Below are 24,492 nucleotides of genomic sequence, written 5' to 3'. Positions count from 1 at the left end.
TGAGCCTTAAAACCTAACAGAGTCACTTTAAAACAAAGTCACTCTCTCACCTTGAGTGTCAATGAAATTGCCATTATCTAGTTTATCTACAGGGTCATTGTTAGTATTTACTTGATGGTAGGGATTTGGGAAGGGAAAAATATCAAGATGTTTTAAGAATGAAAACCTTGGAAGTGCTTTCTAGCCTTCTTATTTAGCAATGTTAAGCATGTTTTGTTTTAATTTTGAACGGCTCAGTGAATCTGTCGCAGGGATTAATTTTGATGAAATGAGTAGAAAGAAATGCAAATGTCAGTAGCATAAGCCATTTTCTGACAGGGAGAAATATGGATCTACATTCAGAAACAAAAGGCTGAAATGAGGAGTTGAGTCCTTGAAGATGTGCTAACTCATCTAACCAAATATTTCCTTGTAAGGCTTACAGCTCTGGGAGTCATACGTACCTTGCTCAATAGCCAACTTGATTTCTCTCAAGGATGTAAATGCTGAAAATTTGTATTAAGCTTATTTGATGTTGGTAAATAGATATAATCCATTGAATTTTTGTAAACATTTTTACATAAAAGTATGGTGTACTCTCCCAATTCTTTAATATTGGACCTTTGTACTACCAGTGTTCTCTTTGTTTCTTGAAGCCTGACTATGGATGTGTTCAGTATTTGTGGTGCTCACATGAAGTGTCCAAATATCACTTTAAACATTCTTTCATAGTTCTTCATACATCCTTCACAGTTTTGATCAACAGCCAAAATGGGTAAGTCATCAAATTATTATTCAGAAAAGTGTTAAACTTAAGAGAAACAATAAAAGGAAAATTAGACTTAGCAAACCTTGAAAAAAGATTGGAAATGCAGTGCATTGATGTAATACTCACTGTAGAATAATAATAGCAACAATATAATGTTTTTAAAAGACTTGGTGTCCAAGTCAGTAAATTATTGTGGAGACTTCAATAATTAGATTGGAAGCAAATGTTGTGTATATGGTGAGAATGCACTTTGTGAATCCAAGTGTTATGAAATACCAGTGCTCTTAATGAAACGTGAAAAGTGTTGAAGGAAGACCACTGTCACTGGAGCAGCACGGGGTGAATTGAAAGGATGAGTTGTCATGTACTTTAAAGAAAAGGAATTTTTAAATAATATTTTGTGAAGTTTTTTAACAATTTTTATATCAATAAAATTTGGTTTCCTTTACATACCCTTTGTTTTCAATTTACCCAATACAGGGGACCAAACACTCTATCAGTAAAGTAGGAAAATAATTCAATTTGCAAAAACAAAGACACAAACTTAAGAAAAGTTGAGACTAGAATATAACATAGAGAAGTGTAACTTATGGAAGCATACGTTTCAGCAGCAAACAACATCTACTTATCTACTAATTTGAGAAGTGTTTATTTATTTATTTATTTATTTATTTATTTATTTATTATTTTTTGTGAGGAAGATCAGCCCTGAGCTAACATCCATGCCAATCCTCCTTTTTTGCTGAGGAAGACTGGCCCTGAGCTAACATCTGTGCCCATCTTCCTCCACTTCATGTGGGTCGCCGCCACAGCATGGCCTGACAAACGGTGCGTCGGTGCACGCCCAGGATCCAAACTCGGGACGCCAGTAGCGGAGCATGTGCACTTAACGGCTACACAACGGAGTCGGCCCGAGAAGTGTTTATTTTAAACCAACTAAATACTACACTCAGCAATGGATTATGTTGCAATAGCTTAGAGATAAACACTATCCTAAGTTTCAGGAATACACAGTGTAGTGGAGGAATTTGCTGCAGATTGCAGCACAATATCCTAAGTGTGGTGGTTTGGGAAGGATGAGTATAAGGTGCTTTGGAGACTCATACTATATGGGTATAAAACCTAGTGTTGGAGAAGTAAGGAAGGAGGTGATTTGGAGTGTCATAACAATGTGCTACTCACAATGAGAAACTCACATATATTATATTATTTTATTCCAGAGCCAATCACTCTCAGAAAGGTTATCATCACCAATCAGGAGCAGAAAAACATAGTGGCCACTGGCAGCAATGCTGACATGCTTAGGAACAGGTAGCATGCCTCAAATGTGGTGATCAATTCCCAGATGAAGATGGAAAGACTGTGTGTGTGTGTGTGTGTATGTGTGTTTGCGTCTGAGTGTGTGTGAGAGAGTGTGTGTGTGGCTGTGGTAGTGGTCAGGGGTATGGGAGACAGAATATTAGAGTAGGAGAGGTCAGCACCATGTATATGAAATGAAAGAACAAAGCTAAGATTAGTAAATCTTATGCATAAAAGGTGAAAAAGGTACTGTGCAGCCCAGTGATTTCTACTCCAAATTTGCTTTTTTTATTTTCTGGTGAGGAAGGTTGGCCTTTGCAATCTTCCTCTATTTTGTATATTGGTTGCCTCTACATCATGGCTTGATGGGCGGTGAGTAGGTCTGAGCCCGGGATCTGAACCCATGAATGCCAGGCCACCAAAGGGGAGCACGTAAACTTAACAACTATGCCAACAGGCTGGCCTACAAATTTCTTTTTATCTATATGTGATTCTCTTGCTATAAATTTTATCTTAGACATAGCCTTTTACATAGGACACCATCTTAATCTAAAGGTTTTTAATTCAGTGGTTAGGAAATGTATTTTTCATAGAGCAAAGCCTTATATCATTTTCATTATATGCTTGACCTTTGTTCTAAATGCTTCACATATATTAACTTATTGAAAGCTCACACAACTCTATGAGATAGACAGGTATTCAGAGGAAGAAAATGTATTTATGGACGAGTAAACTGAGGCAGCGAGGAGTTCAGTGATTTTCAGACGTAGTAAATGGGCTGGATTCAAACCTAGAAATACTCACTCTTCCTTATGGAAATATCTAAGGTAATATCTGTTCATTTTGTTAAAAAAACAGAAAAACTAAAACCCACAGTTTTTAAACACATAGAAATAAATAAATACACAAACCTAGGAAAATCGATTTCTTCCATAAGCACCTACCCATGTCTTTGACTCAGGAAAATTCTTCTGAAATAATAATAATAATAGTTATTATTTTAAATAGAAAGGGACATCGGTTGTAAAGCAATAGAGACCATAATGATGACACATAGGTAGGCTGAATCATCAGGAAACATTGCCAGGGATTCACACGCAATCAACTTCAGGGTTAAGCCCTTCCAGTTTACATTATTTTGTACCTCTTTCTCCCCTCTTCCCCTGATATCTGAGGTTGCTCATGGCAACGGCTTTAGTGTATCTGAATTCCAGTGAGGTAGTAGCAGGAGTTGGAAAAGCTGAGCAGTAGATGGCTAAGGATAATCGAGTCACTTTTTATTAAAAAATAAACTATATTTAGCATATTTGAAGTGTCACAATGTAGTTAAACCTGTAACTAACAGGAAATTTGTATAAGGATGGGAGCAATAACACAAAAGTGGTTTTTACTGGGTAGGAATCTCGTGGGCACGACCTTTGAAACTTAACAGGTAGTATTTTATTTAGAACTGAAAAAGTCTGCTTGCAAATCCCAGCCCTATCACTTCAAGCTGTACGATAGCAAAAAGAAATTTTTAACCTGCCTTAGCCCAGAGTTTTACCTGCAAAAGAGAGGAAAATGAAGGATCATTGTAAATGTCAGTTTGTTTTCAATTTCCCCTGAAGGTGGAAATGACATACTACTTTGGCCAAATTCTGGCTCCACACTTGGATATGCGGTAAGCCACTCTTCAGGTTTTTTCTTTGTGCTTTCTCTCATAGGTCTGGCAGGAGGAAAACAAATAAGCAACTGAAGAATGAGAAACCAGACAGAAACAACAGAGTTTATCCTCCTGGGACTGTCAGATGACCCACAGCTTCACGTGGTGATCTTTGTCTTTCTGCTCATCACCTACATGCTCAGCATCACTGGAAACCTGACCATTATCACTCTCACCCTGCTGGATTCCCACCTCCAGACCCCCATGTATTTCTTCCTCAGAAATTTCTCCTTATTAGAAGTTTCATTCACGACTGTCAGTACTCCCAGGTTCCTGGGTACCATTATTTCAGGAGATAAAACCATTTCTTTTAGTGACTGTATGACTCAGTTATTTTTTTACATTCTCTTGGGAGTCACTGAATTTTACCTTCTGGCTGCCATGTCCTATGACCGTTATATTGCCATCTGCAAACCTCTGCATTACATGACCATCATGAATCGTAGTGTCTGCACACTCCTTGTCTTTGCTTCTTGGCTGGCTTCATTCTTAATCATATTCCCATCACTCATGCTATTCATACAGCTCGATTACTGCAAGTCCAATGTTGTGGATCATTATACTTGTGATTATTTCCCTTTAATACACCTTTCTTGTTCAGAGACAAAATTCCTAGAGATAATGGGGTTTTCTTGTGCTGTGTTTACTCTAATGTTCACTTTGGCATTAATATTTCTGTCCTACGTATATATCATCAGAACAGTTTTGAGAATTCCTTCTACTAATCAGAGGTTAAAGGCATTTTCTACATGTTCTTCCCACATGATTGTCATCTCCATCTCTTATGGCAGCTGCATTTTTATGTATATTAATCCATCAGCAAAAGACAGGGTGTCTTTGAGTAAGGGAGTTGCTGTGCTAAATACTTCAGTAGCTCCCATGCTGAACCCGTTTATTTACAGCCTGAGGAACCAGCAAGTCAAACGAGCCTTCATGGACATGGCAAGGAAGATTATTTTTTACAGGCAAGTGAAATGATGTAATGTCATGAATTAGAGACACATTGCAGGGAAATTTAAAAAATATAAAGATGAAATTTCAGTAGCTTCTTCAAATCACAATGGCCTCCCTGTCATCCTTGTTCATTCTCTTTCTATTTTTCTAACAGTTTAAAAGCACATTTGTTTAATATATTTCTCATTCAATTAAATAACTTTTCTTATGTCTTTCTGACTCCCATTCTTCTGAACACTTTGTTAGTTGCAACTTCTTAAACAATAATTATTTTAAAAAGTAAAATTGTTATTTGAGTTTTCTTTAGCAAAGAAAAAATGATCACCAAGAATGGATGAGGCAGTGTATAAATATTGGTGTGATATTTTACTTACTCTACACAGAATATATAACTTTGTAATCTTTAATTATATTTGACAGAAATTCCTTTCACCATCTTATAGTTGATCTAGGGGAAAAAAAAAACTTAATGCCATATAATTTATTGAAAAATGTACACATTTTCATTTAAAAACAAGGAACATTACCTATTGTTCACTTTAATAGAGTATGTCCCCTCAGTAATTTATCTATTGATAAAAAAGCATACACTTTAACATATATACTTTTGTAGATATGGTGCTAAATAGCTCTCCATATTTCCCAATCCCACAACAACTCAATAGATATAGGTAGGTACATACATACATACAATCTACAGAAAATCGTGGAGAAATAGCCATTTTAGATATGTAGGATAAGTTCACTTTCTTTAATTCCATAGAAGGTAAGCTCTGCTTTCTAAGCTAAAATATACATATACATATGTATATACATATGTGTATACATATGTATATATGTATATACACATATGTATATACATAGCTCCTTCTCAAGTTTTAGACTAGTTTGAAGCAGGGTGTGTATCCAAATAATTTAATACCTAAACAAAATCATTTAAATTTTGCAGAAAATAAAAGCTTCATAACAAAGCAAAGTTTTCCATTTTATATAAAATTAGGATTTCATCTGTTAAAATACTCTTCCACTGATTCTACTTAAGGCATTGGTAAGTGCCTAAAATACTTTGAAAATATATGTGTGCATCTGTGTGTGTGTGTGTGTGTGTGTGTGCGTGTGTGTAAAGCTGAATTATGGATGCTAAAAGGTGTTCTAAATTATATAAACCACTTTTTTGGAAGAAAAAATATGCTATAATCTTAATTATTGGTGCAACATTCCTAATGATCATTATGCAATGCATTCAACTGAAAGATAGAGAATAGGATTTGTTCAGAAAGAAAAAAGTCATAGAAAATGGAAGGGGTCTCAAAATAGTACAGGAAACTTATGAATGGTTTCTCAATTTCATTTCATCCTATCTGAAGTACAATCTGTATGTTAAATAAGACAAATAGTTGACAAACTTGAGGTTTCTATCACTTTTAAGCATTTATTTCCCGACTGGTAAATCAAGCATAATATCAGGTAAATCAAGTACACACAACTTACTATAGGGATGGAAATAAATTTGTAAAGCATATAGCATAATTAGCTATATATAAATTGTAGCAATTATTATTAATATTGTTCTCCATATCTAACTGTTATAGTTGTATGTACAGATTATATTTTTTAAGTGCAGTTAACACAGGGTCCACCCACATAAAAATTTAGGTGCACAATACCATGTTGTTAACTATAGGCACAGTGTTGTATAGCAGATCTCTAGAACTTATTCATTCTGTAGAACTTAAAATTTATGCCTGTTGATTAGCAACTCTCTCATTTCCCCCTCCCCCACCTCCTGGCAACCACATTCCATTATTTGATTCTATGACTTGGAATATTTTAGATACCTCATGTAAGTGGATCCAGGCAGTATTTTTCCTTTTGTGACTGGTTTATTTTACATAGTGTAATGTGTTCAAGGTTTATCCGTGTTGTCATATATGACAGGATTTCCTTCCTCTTTAAGGCTGAATAATATTCCATGGTATGTATTTGCCACATTTTCTGTATCCATTCATCCTTCCATGGACATTTAGTTTGTTATCATATCTTGACAATTGTGAATACTGCTGCAATGAACATGGGAATGCTAATATCTCTTAGAGACACTGATTTCAATTATTTTAAATATGTACCCAGAAATTAAATTGCTAGATAATATGGTAGTTCTATTTTCAATTTTTGAGAAATCTCCATACTGTTTTCCATAATGGCTACACAATTTTACGTTCACTCCAACTGTGTACAAGGATTCTAATTTCTCCACATCCTCACCAACACTAATTGTCTTTTGTTTTCTTGATGATAGCCATCCTGACCAGTGTGAGGTGATATATCACTGTGGTTTTGATTTGCATTTCTCTGAAGATTAGGGACCCTGAGCATTTATCATATAGCTGTTGACCATTTATCTCCTTATATTCGTATGTCTTCTTTGGAAAAATGTTTACTCAAGTCTTCAGCCCATTTTTTAATTAGGTTATTAGGGTTTTGTTTGTTTGTTTGTTTCATTATTTTTGTTCAGTATTTCAGTAGCTTTGTGAAATATTTTGAAATGTGGAAGCCAGCTTGGATCTTTTTTCTCAAGGTTGATTTGGCTATTCATGGCCTTTTGTGGTTCTGTATGAATTTTAGAATTATTTTTTTCTATTTCTGTAAAAAAATGCCATTGGTATTTTGACATGGATTTCATTGAATTTGTAGATCACATTGGGTAGCATGAACATTTTTACAGTATTAAGTTTTCCAACCCATGAACGCTGGATGTCTTTCCATTTGTTTGTGTCGTCTTTAATTTCTTTCATCAATTTTTTTATTTTCAGTGTACAAGTTTTTTACCTCTTTAGTTTAAGTTTATTCTTAAGTATTTTATTCTTTTGGATGGTGTTGTAATTAAAAGTTTTGACTTAATTTCCTTTTCAGATAGTTCATTAATAGTATATAGAAATACAACTGATTTTTTTTGTTTTTTGTTTTTTTTTTAGATTTTATTTATTTATTTTTTTCCCCCCAAAGCCCCAGTAGATAGTTGTATGTCATAGCTGCACATCCTTCTAGCTGCTGTATGTGGGACGCGGCCTCAGCATGGCTGGAGAAGCGGTGCGTCGGTGCACGCCTGGGATCCGAACCCGGGCCGCCAGCAGCGGAGCGCGCGCACTTAACCGCTAAGCCATGGGGCCGGCCCACAACTGATTTTTTTTAATGTTGATTTTGTATCACACAACTTTACTGGATTCATTAATTGGTTCAAACAGTTTTTTTATGAGTGTTTAGGATTATATATTGATAGTGTTATAAAGAACAAAAGAAAGGCTGAGATAAGGAGTATAAAGAAGGGATGGGTCAGTCAGTGTTACCAATTATAACAGAGTAAATAAGGAAAGAGTGGAAGGGCATGAAGGTAGACGAGGTAGTGCAGAACTATACCAAGGATTCTTTGCTGGCCACCTGCAATTCAACTAGGTTTGATGACATAATTTTAGCAAAGTAGAATAATGTGAATTAAGTTTTAGAGAACATCATCTTATCTTCTCAATAGAAAATAGATTGAGTGAGGAAAGGAAGCAAAGATTTGTTGGAAGGCTACTATGAACTATTGTTAAGATCAAGTTGATTGGATTAGAATAATAGCAGTGTAAGCAGTCTTTAGTAGTCTAACCACAAGTGTTTTCTGCTGGAAACCCTCTAGACACCGACTAGATAGCCCCAACATTTTTGCATTCTGGCTTATCTGTAAAATTGGTTTCTTATCAACGGAAAATGAATGGAAGTTATGAAAATCACCTCCATGCCTAGCAACATAAACCTCCCATGCAATTCACTACGGTCTTTCTTCCTTCATCTGCTGGCTGACTGTGGATATATGTTGGAGATGGCAGAACCTTAATCAGGTTGAATCTCTGAATGATGCATAAAGTAGAATGGCTCACTCCACCCTCCAAAACAAACACACAAACAAAATCCCTACCATCCATGCTGCATACTTGACTTTAAATTTTAAGGAAATAACCTTTCATTGTATTAAAACTGACAAAATTGATCTGATCCATTGTAAGTAAGGATAATGGCTAAGGCTTGAGAGGGATAATGACTGGAAGAGAATAGGAACGAGGATGCTGGAGTAGTGATAAGAGTCTGTTGCTTCATCTGAGTGATGCTTGTATTGAGTATGTTGAGTTTGTGAAAAGTGACCAAACTATATAATATGATAATTACATATTCTATATATATTTCTTACTTCACTGAAATATTTTGAAGTATTCAGTGTGCAATGTTGCAATGATTTTAAAGTTTATCTGTTATAGCAGATAGTATTAGTTTAAGTACTTAGCAGTGAACATGGAGAAAGGTGAAAGGAATTGAAATAAAATCTTATGTAGAATCCATCAAATATCCTGCAGATTGGATGTGAACACTGAGAGAGCAAATGCAAACATATTAGACTCTCATTTGTCTGTCTTGAGAAGCTCATGGATCTTCAGTCTGGATCTCTACCATTTTGATCCTTAAATGGTAATGTCACCCCAGTTAATATTTTGTTTGTCAATAATGACATGTCTTGACTTCTTAGATCCTAAACTTGATTAAGTCTCTAAATCTGCCACTCAAGGGGATGGCTTTCAGAGGCTTAATTGAGGTAATTATAATATAGGCCCCTTATTAAATCAAGAGTTCAAAATTTTAGTAAACCCCTTAAGATCTTACGGTATAGATGAGTGAGTTTCAATTTCTTGTTTGGAATGTATATTTGTCATAGATATGTAAGCTAAGTTAAATTTTCTAAAACTCCTTATGGCTCACAACATATAGCTGCCTCAAAAAGAAGTTTTTGTAAACTTTATATTGTGGGTTATAGACTTTTCGCCACTTAATATAATTGTTCACATATTTTTAACATCCTTGTATGATGGTCTCCAGGGAAATGTTTCCTTCCTTTTTAAAATTGTTAAACTAATTAATCCTTTTGAGATCAATAGCACAGTGTACTAAAAGGATTATACTTCCTATAATGTTAAAAACTATAAATCAAGCAACTGTGCTTCGCATGTAGGCCAGAAACATCTCAAAGTAAACGAGTCTGAACTCTTCTCTTTTTACCCCTCAACTCTAATTTTTAGAAAGTTTTAGAAAAGAAAAATTTTTCTTTTTCTTAGAAAAGAAAATGTTTTAGAAAAAAACATTTTTTTGTATGGCGTGCAAAATTATGCTCCAAATTTAATATAAGATAAATTGGAGAACACTGTCTCTTTAAAAAAAATAAGAAGAATTGAAACCAGATAAGTTTCTTGTCATGATAAAATCTTTGGGCTCACACATCTTCAGTGTGAGATGCTGGTGATAATAATATATTTATGGATGAGAATGCAAAATAAAACTAGGTTAAAGCCACATAAAAACATGATGAATACACAATGTTCAGAAATTGCCCCTATTCTGGGATTCACATCCAAAGAAGACTGTTGGAAATTAAATTGCTACTAAAGACATGAAGGTTTGGAAAAAAAATTTGTTTTTTTTAATCATATTAATTTTACAGTATGAAGATGGACAAAAAATGGATTCATTTGTAAACCATTGAAATATATGACATGAAATTAGAACTATTTTTTTTCAAAGCAAACAATAAGCTGACCATTTTGAAACTTACACTGAAAGAATCAAGTTATCTTAATAAGAAATCTTCAACCTTTCGTTTTTTAGGAACCAAGCTTTGAATAGATGTCCTTCACAGTATCCAACAGAATCTCAGAAATGCCTTTTATTAAATGAATGCGCTGTTTCCCTCAGGAAATTATAATTGTATTTAGTATGCAGGATCAGTGTGAATATTGTAAAATATGACAATGGAAAAATGAATTAGTCCTGAATTTGAGAAATTTCCTTTTATACTTATTGAATTCAATAGAATTGAAACATTTCATGTAAAGTCCAATTTTGACATTCTAAAGGAATCTCTTACCTATAAATTACCAAAGCAGTTACAGAAGTCCATGGGACTATAACAGTGGTTATACAATGACTATTTTACTATCATCCAACAAGTATTTTATTTGGAGTTAAAATAAAAATGATGTCAAGTAGTTTATAATAGATTTTTATATTTTTTTAGAATTTTGTAATTTAAATTTAGGCTGGGCAATATGCATATATGAATTCACTCTTAACTTTACAAGCTGGCACTCTATATAATTCATCCTTTGATGACTGATGTTTTCCTATGCTTTCACCTTTAAAAATAGACTAATCTTGGATTTCAAAAATATCATTAGTAAGTACAAATTGCACTTAAATGGCCTGAATATAGACATTTCCAGAAGTCTGGGAAAGGAAAGGAAAAAGACAAGAAAAGAATAAAGTAAAAGAGGGAAGGAAAAAATCTTAGTTGCATCATAATAATTTATAATCATTGGAAATATTTGTACATATTTTAACACCCGAACTGGTATGTACGAAATGTAATAAGTTTAAAATACAATTGAACAGATGACATGATATTCTTCTTAGGAAAGTATCGTCCTTCTTTAGAAATTTTTGGTGATAGACTTTTGCAGTGATAACTGTGAGGATGTAGGCGTGGTCTGAAAGAAGATGGGAACAAGAAAAAAATGACAAGGTTAACATAGTTTTGAATTGTTATGTGCTGACCACGAAGAGAGTTTGGATGTAAAGAAGAGAGAGGAGGCTACCACGGCAAGCGGGGAAGCAGACAGAACAACAACACTGATGCCAACTACCAGGCAGGTCTAACTAACATTTTATTTTTAAATAGCTTGTTTTCTAGAACCTTCCTCAGTCACTGCAAATAATAAGTAAAACATGCTGCATAAACAATACAAACAGCATGCACGAGGATATACGTTTTATCTGCTTGGGTTATATATCAGAGAAAAGAGAACAACCAGAGCGAATGAGATGAAAGTAAGTTCAAGTCTTCAGGAAAATGGGGAAAGCAGAATTAAAAGTGGTCATGAGGATTCAAATGTTAAAGAGTTTTCAGAAGTTTGATGAACGTATTGAATCCCCACAGTATGTGGGCTAGAGATGTTTAGGTCTAGTTTATCTTATTTAAAAAGACAAAGCATCCTCAGCTATAATCTGATTGACAGAATAACAAAGTCTACCATAAAGAATAATAAACAGAGAAAGAGATATGTTTACCAAAGGAGAATGAGTCATCTGATGGTGTAAAATAAGCTGATAAAAACTAAATAAAATGGAAAAAATTGCAAATACAGAAGATACAAGTTAAAATACTATGTAGTTTTTCTGTTTCTTTCTTTGTTTCTACTTTTATATGCCTTTATCAATGCAATATGTTCTCGTTAACATGTTGGAATTATGGATTGCCTTTTGCAATGCCTGGATTTATGATACTTGAGAAAAGAAAGCAAACTCAGAGACTTGCATTGAGTTAGTGAAATTTTGAGTAAAAATTATATCAGTGACGTTTTATAGGCTGTTATTGTTGAATAGCAGAATATTGAAGGAGGTTGGGTGTGGGTAGCAATTTGTTTATGGAGGATATCAAAAAGAATAGGTATTTCATGCAGCCTTTTCTCTTTTAACTCGTATTTTTTTTCTTATTCTTTATTTTCTTTCTTTCTTTTTTTTTTGTAGAAGTCAGCTATGAGAAACCACACAACAGTGACAACCTTTATTCTTCTTGGACTGACTGATGATCTATAATTACAGGTGGTGATATTTCTTCTCCTTTTTTTCACCTACATGTTGAGTGTCATTGGGAATCAAACCATCATCACCCTCACCCTACTGGATTCTCATCTAAAGATGCCTATGTGTACAGATACGTGCACCCCGGTGTTCATTGCAGCATTATTCACAATAGCCAAGACTTGGAAGCAACCTAAGTGCCCATCAAGGGACGAATGGATAAAGAAGATGTGGTATATATACACAATGGAATACTACTCAGCCATAAGAAATAATGAAATCCAGCCATTTGTGACAACATGGATGGACATTGAGGGTATTATGCAACGTGAAATAAGTCAGAGGGAGAAGGTCAAATACCGTATGATTTCCTTCATTAAGTAGTAGATAATAACAACAATAAACAAACACATAGAGACAGTTATTGGATTGGTGGTTACCAGAGGGGACGAGCGGTGGGAGGAGGGCGAAAGGGATAATTCGGCACATGTGTGTGGTGATGAGTTGTAATTGGTATTCGAGTGGTGAACATGATGTAATCTATGCCAAAATAGAAGTATAACGATGTACACCTGAAATTTATACAATGTTCTAAACCAATGTTACTGCAATAAACAAAATTAAAAAAAAATAAAAAAAAAAATAAAGATGCCCATGTATTTCTTCCTCTGAAATTTCTCATTTTTAGAAATCTTGGTCACAACTGTCTGCATCCCCAAATTTCTTGTCAGTATGGCAACAGGTGAGAAGACCATTTCTTACAACAGTAGTGCAGCACAAATATTTTCTACTATTCTCTTGGGTGCATCTGAATTTTTTCTGCTAGCTGCCATGTCCTATGACCGCTATGTGGCCATCTGCAAACCCCTGCACTACATGACCATCATGAGTGGCAGAGTCTGCAACTTGTTAGTATTTGCTTCGTGGTTGGCTCATTTCATAATAATTTTTCCATTGCTCCCTGTGGCTCTCCAGCTAGATTTCTATACAGCCAACACTGTAGATCATTTCTTCTGTGATCTTTCTCCTATATTGCAGCTCTCTTGCTCAGACACAGATTTAACAGAACTAATGGCACTTCTCTCAGCCATTTTGACTCTCCTGGCTACACCGGCATTAGTGATTCTCTCCTACACAAACATCACCAGGACTATTCTCAGGATACCTTCTTCTCAACAGAGGAAGAAAGCCTTTTCAACATGTTCTTCTCACGTGGTTGTCGTGTCAATTTCTTATGGCAGCTGCATCTTTGTATATGTAAAACCGTCTGCAAAGGAGAGAGTGTCTTTAAATAACGGGATAGCTCTCCTCAGTAGTTCTGTTGCCCCCATGTTGAATCCCTTCATTTATACTCTGTGAAACAAACAAGTGAAAGATGCTTTTAAGCACATGATCAAAAAGAATTTTTCTCAATGAAATGAACCACTTTAGTGATATTACTGAGGGTATGAGTAAAATAAAACTTGAGGGGTGGAGTGTGTCCCAGAGCTCTTCAATGTTTGTATTCAAATAATATTACCTATCATTTTACTTAATTTCCATTGTGGTTTGCCTAACCTTCAAAGTCTAACGCTCACTGCTTTTTTGTTGTTGTTGTTGTTGTTGTTTATTGCGGTTACATTGGTTTACAACATTGTATAAATTTCAGGTGTACATCATCACACTTCTATTTCTGCATGGATTACATCATGTTCTCATGTTCACCCCCCAAATACTACTTACAATCCATCACCACACACAGGTGCCTAATTATCCCTTTTGCCCTCCTCCCTCCTCCCTTCTCCTGTGGTAACCACCAATCCAATCTCTGTCTCTATGTGTTTGTTTATTGTTGTTAATCTACCACTTAACAAGTGAGATCATACAGTATTTGACCTTCTCCCTGTGACTTATTTCACTTTGCATGATACCCTCAATGTCCATCTATTTTGTCACAAATGGATGGATTTCATCGTTTCTTATGGCTGAGTAGTATTCTATTGTGTATATATACCACATCTTCTTTATCCATTCGTCCCTTAATGGGCACTGAGGTTGCTTCTAAGTCTTGGCTATTGTGAATAATGCTGCAATGAACACAGGGATGATTATATCTTTACTCATTGGTGTTTTCACGTTCTTTGGATGAATACCCAGCAGTGGAATAGTTGGGTCGTATGGTAGTTCTATCCTTAATTTTATTTATTGTCACTGCCATAATATGACAAGAAAAATCTGCACAAATGAAAAGTAATGACTATTTTCAGATCCGTTAGAGGACTAAGGATGTAGGAGAAACTGCCAGCCTGAAATCTGGACAGAGTTACATCTGGGGATTCACAACTGAGATCTGCTTACCTGGAACAGAAGCCCCTACCGCCATAAAATAGTAAGAACACTTGAATGCTCATTTTGATGAATTTCTGGAGCCTGAGTTGGATGGGAATGAGTGTGAGAAATACCTGGGAGCCACAATCTTAAGGTAATACCAACATTTTTTGTGCGCTTTAATTCCAAGAACTCCACCAGGTTTCATGGTGAATATTTGAGAAATACTGCTTCTGCCTCTGGCAAAGGAAGGAAAGAGTCATCACTGTGAAATACGCCTGGAGCCTTCTCCATAGCAAAAGCCCGCTCTCCAGGGGAAAGAATTTGCCAGTGCCTAAATCATCTGAATGAAGGGCATCTTCTCACTGTATTCCCTGTTAACCTTCCTGTCTCACCTAAGAGGAAGGAAAAAATATTCAACAGGCATCATGCCTTTGAGGAAATAGATTGAGAATTCTACAGCCAGGGAAGAGAGTACAGGCCAGTGAAGAAAAAAGATAGACCACTGGAGAAACACTTGTGAAGAGCACAGCCCAGGGACAAAGGCCCACTTAAAGGCTCAGATTTAATTGGAAGATTATAGAATGCTCTGACTTGTCCCTGCGTTACTACCACACCAACAGGCATCCAGTGTAATAATAGTGATTACAGTTGAAAGAGCTGTAAGAGGCAGGCTTCCTCCAGAGGAAGAGTTCTTAGGAAAACACAAAGTTAATAGGCGAAACAAAAATAAGGACACTAGAGAAAACAGAAGCCTCTGACACCTATAGCTATGCAAAACATTAAACACTGCCCAACTCTTAGAGAAATTAACATAAGCCCTCACAGTAAAAGAATATTTACCTACATTCCTATTACATGACACAGTATGTCCAGATTTCAACAAAAACTGCAAGCATGACACAACCAGGGAAAAGCAGTCTGGAGAGAGAAAGCAATCTTCAAAACCAGACTCAGAAAGGACATATATGTTGGCATTATGTCCTGCTAGGGACTCTGATATAACAATGGTTGCTATGTTAAGGGCTCTAGATGAAAACATACACAATGTTAAAGAACAGATAAGAATGTAAGCAGACAGATGGGAATGCTGATAAGAAAGGTAATGCTAGAAATAAAAAAAATCATTCTATGGAAATAAAGAATGCCATTGATGGGCCCATCATCAGTCAGCTGGACATGTCTGATGAAAGAATCAGTGCACTTGTAGGTAGTTCAAAACAGCTTTCCAAACTAATACAAATGCAAAGATTAAAATGCAAAGATTAAAAAAAAGAAAGAAAAAAGAACATCCAACAACTGTTGGTCGATTTGCAAAGGTGAAACATGCACACAATTAGAAGACCAGAGGGAGAAGAAAGACAGAATAGAACAGAAGAAATATTTGAAGTAATGTTAGCCAAGAACTTTCAAAATTAACAACAGACAGCAAACCACAGATCCAAGATGCTCAGAAAACTCCACGCAAGATATATATCAAAACAACATCAAAAACAAAAGCAAAACAAAACAAAAACTACATGTAGGCATAACATATTCAAATTGCAGAAAACTGAAAATAAAAAGAAAATCTTGAAAAGAGTCAATGGAAATTAACACTTGACCTGTAGAGGAACTTTCTGACTTCTCATCAGAAATCATGCAAACAAAAAGAGAATGTAGCGAAATATTTAAAGTGCTGAAAGAAAAAATAACACTGAAAAGAATTCTATATTCAGTGCAACTATTCTCCAGAAGTGAAGGGGAAATAAAGACTTGCAAAGACATAGAATTAAGGAATTTCTCCCAGCACATACACCTTCCAAGAAATGTTTTAAAAAAGAATTTTTTCAAGGGTAGGAAAATAATGTGTCAAAAACCTAGAGATCAAGTAATACCTGTATGCAAATGTTTATAGAATCTTTATATATAGTTGTGAAAAAATGGAAGCAATTAACATGTTATTCAAAAGGTGAATGTCTAAACATACATGACTCATCCATATAGGATACTATACCAGAATAAAAAGAATAAAATATCAAGCCATGCAAAGACATAGATAAATTTTAAAGGCACAATGCTAAGTGAAAGAAGGCAGACTTAAAAGGCTATATCCTGTGTGACTCCACTGATGTGATATTTCAGAAGAGGCAAATTTATAGAGAAAGTAAACAGATCAGAGGTTGCCAGGCCTTTGGAAGAGAGAGGGTTGAATAGTTGAAGAACAGTTGACTTTTTCAGAATAGTAAAACTATTCTATATGACACTATAAAGATGGATATATCACACTCTATAGTTGTCAAAACCAATAAAACTGCAAGACAAATAATAATTCTAATGTGTGCAAATTAAAAAATTTAAAATCCAGGATGTTAAAATGGAATGCAGAAGAATTTAACTGGATTACAAATGTGTGAAACAGCCTCAGTGAAGGGAGTAGGAGAAAAATATGCTGATCTAAGTGACTGTGGAAATGAGTGGAATCAGTAAGACTAAAGTCTATAAAAACTGTACAGAAGCCCTGCACTCTAGTTGATAAAGTTGTTTCCCACTAGACATGTATACTGGAATTGAGTAATTAATTACATGATGGCAGATAGTGGGAAGCAGTGTTTCATGTTGGAGTGAGAGGTTACACACAAGCAAGTGAACAAAGCTAGAAGGAGTCATATAGTGATGGGTTAAAATTGAAGACCATAGTATGAATACATGATTAGCTTAATATAGATACAGATGGACACATATACAAATATTTATAGTTGTGTGTACAGAAGTGGAATATGTTTCTATGCTCTGCCACTTGAGGGACCTAGAAGCAAAGACACTCCAGAAAAAGTTTCATAAAGGGAAATTCTAGAAAATGCCTAACAAGTAGTCCTCAAAATTATCAAGGTCATGAAAAACAAGCAACATCTAAGAAATCATCCTAGTCTATAAGAACCTAATGGTACAAGTCCAATAAATGTAATGTGATATCATCTAATACATTGTCAGAATTATTGCTTTAAACAAACTCAGATCAGTCAATTTGGCACACCTTCCAGTGATGCACTTGTGAGCAATTTCAACAGAAGACAAGTTGGTTTGAAAACGAGGGGTGGAATTGTTGGGAGGAAATTCTACAACATTTCTGTGTGTGTTGTGATAGGGCTTATCTTGGACTGTCTTTTCAAGAATGTTTTATAACAAATAGCCTTGGTAGACTTTTTTTTTTCCTAACCAGTATATTAAAGATACAGTCTTCTAGTGGGTCAAAGTTAGGCAGGCTTGCTCTTTAAAAGATTGGGAATTTACTAACCTTGGGTTCTTCAGCAGTAGTTACAAGTACATTGTATAAACAACATCCATTACTCCCTCCTTGGTGTAGGATACAGAGGAAAAGGGAAATAATGAGAACGTGAAACTCCTGCTTCCTGCTGTGTAGTGAGTAGAAAAGTTCTCTGCCACTGATGCAGCAGGCTCCTCTTTTCTGTCAGTATCTATGAAATGGTGGTGGGCTAACGTGTTAGACTCTAAGCAGTGTAAAAGTTCAGACCCCTCTCAGGTTTTGATAATGACATAGGTTTGTTAGAGTATGAGAAAGACAAATACCACAGCAGTTTAAACAGAAATAAGTTTATTTTTATCGCATTTAAATGTTAAGTCTGGTATGTTGAGACTCTTCCATAAAGTCATTGTGTTTCTATGCTGGTGTGGCCTACAGTGGTGACAGGAATCTGGGTGTGTTCTATCTCTTTGATTCACCATTCCTAGTGTAATTGCTGATGCTTGTAGCTACAAATGGCTTCCCATTCCATCTGCATTACAAAGTGAGAGAGGTAAAGAGGAAGAAGAGGGCAAATCCCTTTTATCAAGGGATAATCCTGGAAATTCCACAGATTATCTCCATTTACATCCTTTGGACAGAATTTAGTCACATGGCCACAAGTTGCGAGGAAGGCTAGAACATTTATACACAGATAAACGTTCTATTAATATTGAAAAAGTGGAGAATGCTTAGTTATTATGAAATATCAGTTTAAGAGCCACTAGACAATATCACAAAGACTATTTGGAGAAAAGACAGCTTTCAGAATAGAAACTGAAGGACATACAGGACATGAAGTGTTAGGTGTGTCTGGGAAATTAATAATGGTGCAGTTAGTCAGCGGTATAATTTTTTCTATTGTCTAAGTTCTCCATCATATATTGCCACTTTTTAATACCACTTAAAATAATATCTTTTCTGTTTCTAAGTCCTTATCTATGTAGCTTGGATTTCAAAACATGAATGTGTGTGAGTGTAAAGACATATTAGGGAAATCTACGCTAAATTCTCTGCAGACATAGGAAAAAGTAGTATTTCTAACTGTATTTTTATTTTTAAATGTTTAGTGCCTGGAGAGAACACTTGTGTGACATATAAATTAGTGATCCTTTGGGAATGAATGGAGTTCTTGGATCTCATATCCTTCTGAGAATTCTTCGTAATCTTTAGATATTTTCTTTCAGGGCACAGAAAGCATAAATACTCCACGAGATCAAGTGATGATTAATTTTATACCACATTGTGGGTTATGTTTAGAAAAGTATTCAACATATAAATACGTAAATTGTAGTAACGGGGAAATTTAATACACTATTCTAAAAATCTTCAAAATAAAAATAGCTACTCAAACCATTTACAAAGTTGCCATTTATAGATAATGAAAAACGATCATAGATTGTGGGGTAGAGTGAGATTCATTCAGAGCAATGGAACATCAGTGTGCCCTGTTCAACGTGATGATGAAAGAGGTAAATATTGAAGCAGAGATGATTTTGTCTGAATAAATCTGTGTATATATCTCCTTTAAAAAAGGTGTTTGCGTTTTTAAGTGTTTTTCGTAGACTGCTATAGGACTCAAAAAGATGAAAAGAATTGGTATGACTCAAATTTAAAGTTCATATTTTCTGTTAGGCATATTTTAATCCACTTTTGTTCTATTTTTACCATTAAAGTATTAACTTTATTTTTTAACCCTTTAAATTTTGGCATAGGGAAAATGGTGAAAGAAGAAAAATGAAATAAAATAAAAATATAGTGTTTGAAAACAGTCCTTTTTCAAAGATATGTGATATTCACAATATCTAACACAACTAAACACCATTGCATCCTTCGGCCTGATTTCTAATGATTTGGTAATGTGAATTGTGTTAATGTTTTTATAGTGTGTAATGGGGATAGTTGGTTTGTGTAATTGTTGAAGTTGGATAAAGAAATAATTTGACATTTATAATTCTGATGTAGGTGTTTTTGATATATGCATTCCTACAATTCTTACCATTGAGTAATTTGTGTAGATGAAGAAAGATTGTAACAGATGGCTTCACAGTCACGTAAATATTAAATGAAGGTCCACGAAAAATGAGTCATTTCTTTTTACTCATGTATGCTTTTATTATTAACATTATTTTGATAGGAAATCTCATTTCTTTATCTTAGAATCCTCCTTAAATTCCTCTAGATATAACTGGAAATAACTTTGATTTGTCCTTAGATGTTTATTTTTATTTATGTATATACCTTTTTAATAATAATATATGTTTTAGAGGTTGGAAATAACTATTTTATATCCTCAAGACAAAACATTGTCTTATCTAGGGCCCATCACCAAACCTTAATCATTTTATGTGTTTGATGATAAAGATGCTGAGGAAGGAAAATTTCCTTAGAGATATCAGTCATCATTTTTTTTAAGAAATATGCTATATCTGGCCTACAATTATTTGTACAAAATGTTATACTTTTAAGAGCACAACTTTGGAAAATACACTCTTTCAAACTTACTCCTGATCTCCAATTTGCTGGCTGTGCAGACCTGAATAATACAACAGTCTTCATGTATGCTGGGGGTTGAGTATAGTGTTCTAGAGTCAGTATTTCTTTAATTATGTGTTAGCTGAACATTTGAATATCCTTATGGTGGGAAATATATGCCTCCTAAAGTTTGTGTCAACGTTATTCTGTGATTCATTATGTGTTGAAATTTACCAAACACTCACTCCTCATCTCTTTTAGGCCATGCTGATCTCAAAATTGTTCATGTTTTCAGTGTGCATTTGAGACAAAGAATAAAATGGTAAGCAGAAAGAATGAAGCAGAGGGAGAAATTTTGTTGGTAATATTTTCTCTTTACACTTTTTACTTCCAAATTTTACGTTACATAGTTTTACTTATTAATTAATTTATTTTTAATTTCAAAAATTTTACTTACTAATTTAAATTTTTAAAAACTTGTTTAACTTTTTACTTACTAATTTATGTATTTAAATCTTCTTTTAATTTTTTCCTCAAACTCAATACCCTATCTCTAAAAAACTCTTCTTACGTCTCAAGATTTCCATATAGCTTTGTCTCTATTTTTCTTTTCTTTCCTTCTCCTGTCTCATTTAATTTCATGAACCCATATTTGTATATTTCTTTTAGCTTTCACATCCCTTTATCTCACTTTTCTCTTTTCTTTACATGGAGCATTCTCAAAATCATAACCTGCAGAGGAACACTGCAGTTTCTTGCCACACACACTGAAATTACCAGACTGTTCCTGCTGATTTTGTTTGGGGAACAAAGTGGGAAGGGTAGGGGTGATAAGAGAAATTGAGGAAATGGAAATACTAATAAGAACAGAAAATAAAATTATTCCCACTGCCTCCTAATCACTTGTCTAAAATTGGATCTCATTAGCCATGAAAGTAAACGACACAAGAATCAGGCATTTGAGTTAGATTAGTTGAGTAAAGTGGTAAAGTTATACTATGTGTTTTGATTATAATTAGGTTTGTGTGTGTGTGTGTCCATTAAATGCAAAATGTGGGATGATGTATTTACTATGACAGGTATCACTTTGTTTCCAGTGTGCAAACTTCTTTAAATGAGCAGGAAATGGCATCCATCCCAACTGGTGTATATTATCAAGAGAGTAGAAACATTTTGCTATGCTTTAAAAGTTCCTCTAATTTGCTTCTAATTTATTCACATAAAAACAATCAACAGTTACTATTATTATATAGGTTGTTCTCTGATAGAATTGCAAACTATCGCTTGAATTCTCTGTCCAGATACTCTAGAAATGCAAACTATTGTTCTTCTTGGCATAATCGTCTTTAAAACATCAATGAGCATTGTATTACTCTATCCAAAAGACCACTTTGCTAACTTTACCTTAAACACTAGTAGTCATTGCTATTTTTCCATTGGAATTATCATTTTTTTCTTTCTTTTTTTTTTCTATTTAGACCTGGAAAAGTAGAGGACAGTAATGGGAAACCATACAAGAGTGACAGTTTTATCCCAGCAGGTTTGACTGATAACCCACAATTGAAAGTCATATTATTTATCTTCTTTCTTCTCATGTACTGGCTAAGCATCACTGGCAATCTGATCATCATCACACTCACCCTGGTGGACACTCACCTCAAGACCCCCATGTATTTTTTCCTTCGAGATTTTTCCTTCATAGAAATTTCCTACACTACTGCATGCATCCCTAAATTTCTGGCTACTATGGTGACTGGGGAAAAAACCATATCCTATAACAGCTGTGCAGCTCAAGTGTTTTTTGCCTTCCTTCTTGGAGCATCTGAATTTTACCTGCTGGCAGCTATGTCCTATGCCTGCTTTGTTGCCATCTGTAAGCCTCGGCATTACACAACCACTATGAACAGAAAAATATGCATACGGCTCGTCCTCAGCTGTCGGCTTGCTGGTTTTTTGTCATCTGTCCACCACTCATCTTAGGCCTAGACCTTGACTTCTGTGCCTCCAACATTGTTGATCATTTCTACTGTGACACGACTTCCCTCCTGCAGATCTGCTCAGACACACAGTTCATTGAGATGATGGATTTCATCTCAGCTGTGGTGACACTCGTGGTCACATTGTTAATGGTAATAATATCATATACCTATATTGCCTTGACCATTCTAAGAATCTCTTCAACTAGTCAGAGGAAAACGGCTTTTTCAACATATTCTTCTCACATGATCGTGATATCCCTTTCTTATGGCAGCTGCACCTTCATGTATCTTAAACCATCAGTCAAACAAAGAATCTCTTGCTCCAATGGAATTGCTGTGCTCAATACCTCCATTGCTCTACTTTTTTTTTTTTTTTTTTTTTGGTGAGGAAGATCAGCCCTGAGCTAACATCCGTGCTAATCCTCCTCTTTTTGCTGAGGAAGACCGGCTCTGAGCTAACATCTATTGCCAATCCTCCTCCTTTTTGTTTTTCCCCAAAGCCCCAGTAGATAGTTGTACGTCATAGTTGCACATTCTTCTAGTTGCTGTTTGTGGGATGCGGCCTCAGCATGGCATGGCCAGAGAAGTGGTGGTCGGTGTGCACAGTTAACCGCTAAGCTATGGGGTCGGCCCCACTGCTCCACTTTTGCATCCTTTCATCTACACCTTACGGAACCAACAAGTGAAAAAAGCCTTCACGAGTATGACACACAGGGTTGTTTCTTTCTCAAACAGATGAATATCATTTCACATTATATGTAAATAAAATGAATGAAGGAGTTTCAAATAATAACCAGTGTATCCAATAGTAGGTTCTAATACATAGTTTCCTCCTTTTTTCTCTTTCATTTCTTTGATATTCATCTTTATCTCTTTTCAAGCTTTATTTTCACAAAAATCTTTGTTTTAAGGACACTAATTCTTTATAATCTTTAATAGAGACTTTTTTCTCATCTTTCTTCCTTTTCCATTGGATATATGAAAGAAATTGAGCTGAATATTTAATGTTTCATTTGTCTTTTGATTCTAATTAGTCAAGACCATAAAATATGATTTCACTTGGAATTATATTTAATGTAGCATATGATGCAAGTTTTATTACTCTCCTTTACTTGTGATCAGGTACAATCTACTTAAAACTAATATTCATTTATACTTTTTGTAATACTACCAATTCTTTGGTGCACATTCTATTTAAAATTATTAAAAGGAAATTGTAACAGAGAATAGCCCTAGTGTTGATGCTCATCTTTGAAAATGTTTGTTTTTATAAAAAATGACTATTGTTTTAAAGTGCATTCCATATTAACTAGTTATTTATAAGAAAGTATATTTGAAAAATACTATCTAAAGAAGCAAATAAAGGATAGGGAGGAATAAAACTACATATAGTATGTAATTGACTCCATAATTAGGTTTATGTAGAAAAGGTAGAATGAACTAGATCTTAAAAGATATTTGAGTCATGAATGTGACTTCAGGAAAAATGGTTATATAAACAAATTATTACATTTTTCCTTCATAATTTAGGTACAACTTTTTATCCATTTTTAGAAAGTAGACCTAATAGTCCTAAAGCATTATCTAACTTTTAGAAATTTTAAGAGCAAGAAATGTATATATAATATTTTGAGATGCTCTAACAAAATAAAATCTAAGGCTCTCTCAATATTCTGATTAATTTTGATTCTGTTATTTTCCAACCAGGAAGAATGTGCTTAAAACACATTGTCCAAGTTCAACCATTAATTTATTATTGAGCTATTCTGTAATGCTTTACTTATATATTTTGTTCTTTAACTCTTAATAAAAATTTAGCACTTCTAAACTGACTTCCCCATTCCCACTCCCAGGCGGACTAAAGTTACATCATCTGTCTTCTCTGTTACTTCAGTTTGACTATGACATGTCACTTCATATTGTATCCATTAGAACCACTACCGTTGACCTCTGAATCCTGACTCCCCAGGTAGTTGACTACTGCTGTTTTGTGGTTTTGTTTTTGTTGAAATTGGGTCTCTAATAAGTGACACAGCTTTTTAAATACAGGTACAACTTATTTCTTGAGAAAGCTTCCACCTGA

General features: G+C 34.7%; 1 protein-coding gene and 2 pseudogenes across 1 annotated transcript; all 3 read left to right on the top strand.

Annotated features, from left to right (window-relative positions):
* Positions 1-3,762: 3,762 nt before the first annotated feature.
* On the top strand, positions 3,763-4,727 carry LOC131415990 (olfactory receptor 6C1-like). Its single transcript, XM_058558052.1, has one exon. It carries the CDS (start codon positions 3,786-3,788, stop codon positions 4,725-4,727), a length of 942 nt encoding a protein of 313 aa, XP_058414035.1. The 5' UTR covers positions 3,763-3,785.
* A 7,593-nt stretch (positions 4,728-12,320) lies between these two features.
* LOC131415995 (olfactory receptor 6C74-like) lies at positions 12,321-13,786 on the top strand (annotated as a pseudogene).
* An 8,099-nt stretch (positions 13,787-21,885) lies between these two features.
* LOC131415994 (olfactory receptor 6C74-like) lies at positions 21,886-23,148 on the top strand (annotated as a pseudogene).
* Positions 23,149-24,492: the final 1,344 nt, after the last annotated feature.

Source organism: Diceros bicornis, chromosome 17 (assembly GCF_020826845.1).
Source record: "Diceros bicornis minor isolate mBicDic1 chromosome 17, mDicBic1.mat.cur, whole genome shotgun sequence".
NCBI lineage: Eukaryota > Metazoa > Chordata > Mammalia > Perissodactyla > Rhinocerotidae > Diceros > Diceros bicornis.
This window is presented reverse-complemented; position numbering and strand designations above follow the sequence as displayed.